Source organism: Pinus tabuliformis, chromosome 3_2 (genome assembly GCF_031772625.1).
Source record: "Pinus tabuliformis cultivar Carrire ecotype Pingquan chromosome 3_2, CPIR1, whole genome shotgun sequence".
Taxonomy (NCBI): Eukaryota; Viridiplantae; Streptophyta; class Pinopsida; order Pinales; family Pinaceae; genus Pinus; species Pinus tabuliformis.
Window position 1 is genome coordinate 1,112,292,845 of NC_142302.1, and position 10,439 is coordinate 1,112,303,283.

Here is a 10,439-nt window from a genome sequence, read left to right on the forward strand (position 1 = left end):
AATATGCTGGAATATTAGGATAAAGATTCATATCCAAGTTAGTTATGCACTTTTAATTAATTTATTTGAAATTAATTAATTAAAGAAAATGACATATCAACATGTGTCATATTGGCATGTGTTATTCATACACCATGGTATTTGGACATGGTATTGTAACAAAAGCTAAATAATTTTCATGGTCAAGTGGAAGTGAATATCCATAGTTTATATATATATATATATGTATATAACTTATATTTTAAGCTTTTTTATGATTAAAAATAATAATAATTTCAATTAAAATTTTGATTTAAATAATTTTATGTTTTATTTTTATTAAATGGACACTTATGAAATCTATGATGGAGTAAATAAAGTGTAAATTAGTACTTCTTATGCAGTGATGTTCATAAACATTTATTATTCATTTAATTTATGAGAATAAATTACTTATATAAATATTTTAATTTATAAAAATAAATTAATTATATAATTGTCTTAAATATTAGTTTAAATTTTAACCAAACTAATGTCATATAAAAATATATTCCAATTTTTAATAGTAAATAATTTCTTATTTTCTAAAATGTGATAACTTAACACATATAAGTCCATTGTAAAAAATGTCAGATTCAACCGGATACTAAATCTCATTTTTAAATAGGGACAGAAAATTTTCATTGAACATAGAATAGGATGCAACTATAACCCACACAATTAGGAGCAAATGGTGTTCCCTTCCATATTTCTTTCTGATATAATTAACAGTTCGTATTAACTTTAAGGTGCGGCCTTTCTTGTTGAGAACTTTCGCTTACTTCTCCGAAAAGTGGTAGGCACAACTAAATGTTCAAGGATATTCACCTCCTCTTCTTTCTTCGACATTGAAATAACGGCGGGAGTAGAAGCAGAACTTATGGTGGGGATTGGAGAAAGTGAGAGTCTACTGTTCTTATTACACGTTGGATTCTCAGACATAGTAGTATCAGAGGAATTAACACTGAGAGTGCTTTCAATATTATTACACGTTACCCCATCACTCTTAGGGACTGGCGAATATAAAACAGCATATAAACGTTTTGCTGTACTTGCGAAACGTCTTCTTTTGTTGCAGGCGTCACAGTTTCGTCGTCACATTGAAACCAATAGTTATCCGCATCTTTCACATATGCAACATAATGCCCGGTATACATACTTCTGCCGCGATGAACGATAATGGCGTAGAGGCTATACACATAGTCTTCACCTTCATCTGGAGAAGTTAAATATGGAGTTAATGAGAGGGATTGTGGAAACCGTACGAAGTTGGAAATCTTCTTGGAATTACTAAAATTATTCATGTCCATCCAGAATCTCTGCAGTGTGAGTAGAAGAACATTGGGAGGCTTAGAAATGGAGCGGTCAATAGAAATTGGTGAGATACCCTTACACTTGTCGCAAGGAGTGGAGCCCTTTAGGTATTCTGTAGTGAAGTACCTGTTTAAGGTTTCGTTTAGATTGATAACCACCTCAGGTGCAGTTAATGAGCCGTCAGGTAGGGAAAGGGGAAGAGGGAAATAGTTCACTGTTTCGTCAGAATGCGACGAATTTCTGCACAGACTGCACCGGTTAATTGTTCTCTGCACTGATTCAAACAGCTTGTTTAAAAATTTGGTGTTTGGCGAAACGTTGTATTTGTCACACTCTTCGCATGCATTTATAACACAATCAATAAACTCTTGTGCATCGGTTTCTTCATCCGGGCTTAAGTAATTTGCAAAGATTTTCAGATTTGAGATTATTGATTCTGGCGCCTCACTCTCTACGTTAGCCACGACCTCACGATCCTGTCTTCCAGCAGACACATAGGGCATTCTGTTTTATTATCAGATTTAGTGCACGTAGATAAATGTTTTCTCTGCAAACAATAATTTGCCAGTGGGGGAGTGTAAGTGAGGCATTGTAAGACGCTGTTAATATAGCACGACATTGAAGCATTGGATAGTCCTAGTGGTTGTTTCTTTCCACGATTTCTGAAGAGCGCCCTTATTCCTCTGTTCCAATTCAGCTCCATCTCCATCGCGGGAAGCAAGAATATGTATACACTCGATCGGAAAATCAACAATTTGTACAGTGGAAACGAGAATTTTGAGATGCTTCGTTGAGAGACTGTAAGTTTGAGATATGATAGAGACTTTATATTGCTTGCGGTCACAAAATAAGGAATGTTTTCGTTCTGAAATTTTTGTGATGTATGTGTGGGTTTATATAGCGAGGAAAGGCTGATATGGCACAAATCAACAACCGACGCCACAAAATTATGCTAGGAACAACCGACGCCACAAATTTAAATTTCCACTTATGGATTGAACTGGATGGTTAATGGTGTTTTCATGATGAGGATGGTTAATGGTGTTTTCACGACTGGAAGGAATTACAAATTTCTTTTTGAATGGAAATTTCTTTTAAGTTTTGAATGTTATGAGATAGATATTTTCATTCTGTAAAATTATATTTTTGTTTTGTTTTTAATATTTTTTATGTTATCTAACAATGTTATATTTAAAATATAATAATAATTTTATATTTAGAATATAATAAATATGTGTTGGTGAAAATATGTTTTTAATAGTTGATTATAGTTGATGAGAGATGAATATTATTGATTATGATTGACTATCATTGATCATAGTTAACTATGACTAATTAAGATTTTTTATGATTGAACCACCATGAAAATAAGTGACAATGTTAGATAATGTATGATCATTGTTGAGTTTGTTTGACCATGTTGGACCATAGTTAAGCTTGGTCAACAACATATGGGTATATATGGTTAATTAAGGTTGTTTGTATTTAACTATAAATGACTGTGGTTGACCATGGTTGACATTAGTGTAGAGTGACTATTTTTTAAGTTTGTTTCATAGCATTAACATATCAACTTAAAAACACTAGAACTTGGTTGAGGAGAATAACAACTATTCCACCCAATCACCTAAGCTAAACTCAATTGACAAACTTAAATAAGTATATCATAGTTACAAATATATTTTAAAAAATATAGAATACAATCATTGAAATAAACATAATAATTAGTGCAAGCCCATGGGTAGTAGAATAGACTCTCATGGGGTGCACTCTTAAGTCTCTATGTGATGTGAAAGTCATGAATTCAAAATTCTATGAGAAAAAAATCTAGGCATAGTGTGATCCCTCCTTGGACAGGATTTCTCAAGCCATAGGTCAAGCCTAAGTAATCTCTAAAGAACTCACACAATTTCACAAAAAAAATATATATTAAGTAGTGCAACCATATAAATTAAATATAAAAATAAGCAAACACTTACTTTATCATAATTCTTAAAATTAAAAAAATCATAAAAATTAACTAAATTATAAATTTATTTTAAATTTTTGTTATTATTAATGATATAAAAAATAATATATAAATTAAACATATATACATTACAAAATATGTAACAAGATTTTTAATCATAAAGATTCAGTTTTATTATGAAAATTCTCAATTATAAATAAAAATAAATCTAGCCTCTCAATTCAGAAATAAACATTCATATCAACATAACTAAAAATATATTTTTTTCCAAAATCAATATCAATTATTCTCTTCATTTGACATATGCCTCCTAATAGAAGTACACCACATTTATAATAAGCCTCCAAGAAAGTTTTGGATTATCAACCTTCAAATCTCCACTTTCTACTTGCGCAATATTTTATTTTAAAATTTGTGCTTTATGTGCCTATAGTCTTTTGCGAGTTGCAACGACATCAATAAATTCATAGATTAAGATAACTCTGAATGACGCATTGTTATATATCCATTCCATATGCGTTTTTGCACAAGAATTATCTTTTAATTTATTTGTGAATTATCTTTTAATTCACAAATATGATGTTTTCTTTTGTATCATCTCTGCTTTATAATGCATAAGATTTATTTTCCATAGTTTCTGCGTAATAATTCATTGTCTTTTCTTAGATGCACAATGTTTTTATGAGAATAATTCACTTTTAAAACACAAATAAGATGTATTTTTTTAATAGATTGTTTTTTGTTTGGGAATGTATTAAATGTTTTAGCCACTTATAATCTTATTCTTTATATTATACTCTTTCAAATGATTGCAGCTAACTTCCCCAATTGATCTCTGATCGGTGGTCTACTTAAAATAACTTACTGCCTGACCCGCCTTGTCTGTTAACATCTGAAACGTTCAAACACATGCATTCCTTGCAATATATCTGTGGGGGCAGGTGTCACATCAAGCGGCGCTCGACTTGCCTGCACTTTAACTTAGCTTTTAATAATCATGGTCACTCCTATTTGAGTTCTATATCAAATACACCAAGCTCTCTCTGTCAAGTGGGCTCCTCTTTTCACCTAAAAGCTAAACCATTATCAGGCCACGTCCTCCTACTCTGTTGCATCTTGACACTTACCTTTATGCACCCTTTACAAATATCTAGGGTGCACTTTTTGGGATGCCTCTTTTGGGATGGCGTCATTTGATTGTGTCATCCCACTCTGGTGGTTTAATAAATCCACTAGATCAGGCCATCAAGTGGGTTTCACCAAGATCCAATGGAAAATTTTCTCATTGTGTTGTTGTTGATAATTTCTAACGAAAACTCTACATAGTAGCTCAACCAACCTTGTCGTTGGGTTTGGCCACTCTACCAAACTTGGATTTACTCTAAAAGGATCTCCAAGCATTTTCTAACTCTCCTGGTTTGACATGATGGTATAAAAATTTGACTGGATCTATCTTTTGATCTAGAATTTCATTTTCAAACTTCCGCATACCACTGTAAATATATTCGATCTCTTCCCATTTGCATGGGCTCCACCCACATTTGAGATGATCTACTACACAATAATTGGATCCAAAGTCTCTACACTTTCTAATTGCCTCACCAATATTTTGTTCCACTTGCAGTCACCTCATGTCATTCTCTGACATATGTGCCATCTATTGACAATGACAACACCATCACGAGTTCTTTGCAATTTCCATTCATTTCCTTTCCACCTTTGTTGGTTTTTCTTTTTCCACCTTTTTCATTTCCTTTTCCTTTACCTTTGTCATCAATGACAACATATTTACCAATGCATTTGTAGTTGCCATTTCTTTCCTTTCCCAATATTTTACATTGCCTTTACCTTTTCATTTTCCATCAATGACAACATATTTCCAAAAATATCCCCCTTTGGCATTGATGGAAACACCAAGATCAAACAAAACATCATCGCCAATGATAAACAAATATAAGTGTACTTATCTTCTTTGTCTTTGATACTTCTCTCTATGGTTTTCTTGAGGTCCTTCTCCCTCTTTGTATGAGGTCATTTAATTAGAAAATTATACTTCTCCCCCTTTGAAATCAATTGAAAATATACTAACATTTTTGTCCTGTCAACAATCTCCCTCTATCTTGTAATCCTGTGAACCTGTCAACTGATTCTTCTTAAGATGAAAAGCTCAGGTACCTCTAATTTGATCCAAATAGCTTCATATTTGTCATGTGAAGAAGATTGAGTTGAAGGGAAAGGAGTAATTACTCTAATCTCTGCCTCAAGTGGGAAAGAGGGATCTCTTGCTAAAACAACACATGCTTGTGCAACTAAGCCATGAGAAATAATTCTTGTTGCTCTGAGTCTTAGATAGTATTACATTCATAATAGTGCCTACCTAGACACATACACTTGACCTCTAGCAACAAGAACAACCTTTCCTATGCATGACACCATCAAAGTACAACACTTTTGACAATCATAGAGGGACTCTCATCAATGTATGCCTAGACCAATATCTTAGCTTGCATTTCTCCTAGAAGACTTCTAATGACAACAGACTCACCATGATACATTTGACTCATTATGAAGAACAATCATATAGATTATGAATTTCTTACAAACACTTTGATTTACAATCTCATATTGACAACATGAACACCATACTCTAATAAAGAGTCTAATGATTGTAAATAACAATTGACAGTACCTTTGATACCAAGTGTTGAAATGATGCAAATTGTTGAATTGATGCCACTGATAGCAATTTTTGAGCACTTGATAATTGAGTGTACTCATCCTTTGATCATGCTCCTTTCACCACAAATCTAGTGTCTAATACCAATTACTAATTAGAATGGAAATATAACATAAATACCATTAGCCCCTGTCTTGCAGTAAACAACTGATACCAAATGATACCAACTGTCGATGAATAATTTGATACTCAAATCTTGACTTGAGTATACTCCCCCTGTGACCATGCTCCCTCTTTTCATTAGAAATATGTAAACAATACTTGTGAGAGAAACCTCAACATTAAAAATATCATCACCATCTATATATACTTGGTCTACCAATTTGATTTGACAATAACATTCAATCAACCACACTACTCAACAATCAACATAAAATGACATACTCCACTTTATCCTTCAGATGCATTCATTTGCATTTTCCTTTCTTCTCCTTACATATGACCTTTGTGGCGTCCCTTGAAGCTAACCTCTTCTCTTCAATGAAGAGAAACAAGGGATCTACTCCCCTTGAGTAGATTATCTTATTTTTTCTTCCACACACAGATATGAGCTGATTTCTTGTGCTGGTTTTCCTGACTGGGTGACTTTCTTCCATTGCCTAAGTATACAGGCCACTGATCATTCCTTTTTTTAGCACCAATTAAAGCCAATTTTCAATTTACATGTTTTTATTTCTCATTGTATTTCTTTGGAGGACTGTCATGGTTGATGTTGCTTCTTTTGTATGATTTGAGTCTCTTCACATTGCAAGTTATATAAGAGAGATCAACCACATGAATTTCAAACTATGATATGTTAAATATCTATTGATTATCTTCAAAACCAAACATTTTTTGTGTTTCCTCCATGCTCCATTTAATCTTCCTTTCTTGTTTGTGTTGAAATAACTCCTACATCGATTTTGTTGCCTCCCATCATAATCCATGCCTCTCATTGTAGCATTCTGAAAAGAGAATTTCTTGCCATATTTGCATGAAATTTCTTTGTGCCCATAATTCTTACACCTGTAGCATTAAACATTATTCAAGAAGGGGAAAAATGAATTTTTCTTCTTACTAAGGCTTCTATCTATCTAATTTCTTGGACTTATACTCATTCTCCTCGTGGTTTTAGGCCACTAAAAATATTTCCTTTGAGTGGAAAAGGCTCTCTATGTTTTCCTGTTTGAATTTCTCTTAGCAACTGGTTGTGGTTGAAATAACACATTTCACTTTTTTTGGTGCACCTTATTTTTCCTCTCTATACACTTGGAGGCAAAGTGCCATGCGTTACTACAATAGAAACATATAAGGGGCTGCAAACCTTTTTTTGTTTTCTAGAAATCTTTTGGTCTCATTGGTGTTGCGTTCTTTTCTCTACACTGCAATGTTGCCAGATCTTCCTTTAACCAAATTTGTGGGTCCCTTTAATGATGTTGTTGAGTCACTGTTATCTTCCAACAATGTATCAGCCTGAGAGGAACAATGGTTGGTTTCAATCTCCTTAAATGCTTCAAAATTATCTGCATGGTTTTGAAGATTCAACAACTTCTCTTTTAATGTTCTATTCTCTTCTTCTAGATTCATAATTATGGCTCTAAATTTATTAATCTTTTCAAGAACTTCTATGAGGTGCCTCTTCTTTCTTCAAGATATTCCAAATAAATAGAAGAGAAACTAGATTCACAACAAGTGTCTATTTCACTCTCAGAATTTTTTTCCCTTGATGACTTTAGAGATTCTTTTGCTGACATGTGAGATTATCTTTCTTCCTCTTCACCAGAGGTGGACCCATTGCCTTCTTAACCAATGTCTAGATCTACTATTTCTATTAAGGTAGTGTTAGGCATTTTACTTTTCATTTTAATTCCCCGATCTTAAATTATCAACCGAGGTTCGTAATCTTTGAGTTACACTGCATTCTGATTCAGGTTCCAACATGTCAGTGCAAGGTTAAGTACAAAATGGTCAATCTCTGTATTTTCTAGTCAAAACAAACTGAAATGAAGAATCTTATCGAATTGAAACTTCTATTATTATTCTATTTTAACAATAACCTGATTAACTCAAAATTCACTCAAAAGTAAAGCAAATGAATGAACTAAATTTGCAGGCTATTTGAAAACTATAGCACAGACAATTTAAATGAATTGTTCGTAAGAGATATGGGTTATTGCATAAGTGATTCAAATTACTGTGTATATCAGATGAGTCCTAATATCAATCACTACTTCACACTACCAATCATTATGAAAGAACAATTAACTATTATTCAAACAAGACTATTTCTAATTGTGACCCAAGAAAGACCTATACTTAATTACAATTCAAACAGTCCTATCAGAAATGAATAAAAACAATCTACATTTCAAGTGTTGTAAACTCTCTTTTGAAATTATGGAAATCACAACTCAGTGATAGAATCTATTAATCTAAGTAATGAAGACCTTAGATAAACCAAGACTAATTGTCACTCAAAATAGTATCAAGCTTATACTAATTGCAATCCAAACAAAAATTAACTTTAATATAAACTATTTATGCTAAGGAAAGAATGGAAAATATGAGCAATACTAAACCTATTCATTAAGTCTATAGCTTGAGATACATGAAAGCACTCAAGCTAATATTATGCATTCAAATCTACAAATACTAAAAATAAACTAAGTAGCATAACTCTAAATTAATGTTCTTCACAAGACACGCCTCAGATCTAAGAGATGCCACAAATTTAAGTTTGTTCTAACTTTTAAAATCACTCAAACCGAACTCAGGAAATCATTCAACACATAAGCATGAACCTACAGTTCTAGTCCAATCTCTACTGCGATTATGCCAAGTTTCAAAATCAAATTACAATCTCACTTCATAACCAACATCTTGTCGCATTTCACTTAGACATTCAGAGATTAAAACATGATGCCACTGGATCCTATATACACGAGAAATATTCAAGATGGAAGATGAGAAAACTAATACTATTTCAAGCTCACAACACAGTTACCATTTTTTGCATTCATTCATATTAGAAATCACTCTGTAGATATCTTTAACCATGAAAATATAATGGAAAATTCATTTAGTCATCAAAATCGTTAATTGACACATTCATTCCTAGTTACAAAGATTCAAAGGCAAGATCTTTATGCGAATTCAAGAAAAAAGAGTAAAAGTTTGAGTACAGAATGATAACTCTAAAATATAACCAATAATATACACTTCAAAATTGAAATCAAACACACTCCTACAGTCTACCTCAATTGCAAAACTTGTTTCTAGGTGGTGGTGCGCCCTTGCCACTCTTGGAGCAAGTTTAACTTAACTCAATCCCTTTAAAAATCAAAACGCGTGACACTTAGAGAAACTTAAGTATTGAGTCCAAATTAAGTATTTAAGCTAGAAAAACATGAGTTCATACAACAAACACATTGAAGTCATTAATGTCTCCTGAGTGTGAAGCTCTTACAACAAAATTACATAATAATCATTTCTCTGGCTAGCTTATACACGGATATCATCGGGCTTTTATAAAGTCCAGCCGATGAAAAAGATGCATAACAAATTAACTAGAAAAACTAAAATAAAGACATCAAGGCTAAAATTAAGTTGCATAAAATCTCTTGGAATAATCTTCAGATGCATCTTGGTTAAGCGCATCCTGATCATGGCGTGATGGTTGAAACCAATTCCTTTTTTAGTATAAAGGAACTCATTCTAGAATATGGACGATGTTTGACTGAATGCCTGCTTCCAACAGAGTACAAAATCGAGATGCATAATTAAGTATAGAATGACAAGTCTTCAAAAATGTTGCTTGATGCATTGTCCACTGGTATGTCAGAACCTCTGCTACCTGTCCATATGTTGTCAAGGTATACGAGTCCACATGACAGTGAGTCAAAATAATCAAAAGGCTATAAGTTCATTAATATTGTTTTAAAATAATCATAAGCACATGAAAGCAGTACTAAGTAAACATTCTACCTCCATGTGAAAGTAGTAGAGTTTGGTAGTGATAGCTGGTGAGCGCTAGTATTACAGTAAGAATGCTGCAACTTCTCGGCTGCTAACTTTACTTTTATCAACCCGTCAGTTTGTAACAAACTTGAAAGCATCGGTGTTGTATGCACAAGTACTAGTTATTACTGTAGGTTGTCACTTGGTCAGCTGACGCAAGATCACTAGGAGCTCAAGCCAACTTCTTTAGATCTCAGAAGAATCTCTATGTGTGATGAAAGAAAGAAAGATTACTCTACAGAAGCTATTCGAATTGCAGAAAGGAAAAAGATTGGAATGTAAAGCAAGACCTAGTAAACTCTAATTAACAAGCTAATTCTACTTTTGCAAAAAACACTATGAAAACCATGAAATCAATGCCATTACCTACTCCAGAAAGAAAACAACATCTAACCATGCTATTTC

At 32.9% G+C, this 10,439-nt stretch overlaps 1 protein-coding gene across 1 annotated transcript; it reads right to left on the reverse strand.

Annotated features, from left to right (window-relative positions):
- Positions 1 to 1,010: 1,010 nt before the first annotated feature.
- Positions 1,011 to 1,835, reverse strand: LOC149184546 (ubiquitin carboxyl-terminal hydrolase 17-like). Its single transcript, XM_089415369.1, has one exon. It carries the CDS (start codon positions 1,833 to 1,835, stop codon positions 1,011 to 1,013), a length of 825 nt encoding a protein of 274 aa, XP_089271495.1.
- Positions 1,836 to 10,439: the final 8,604 nt, after the last annotated feature.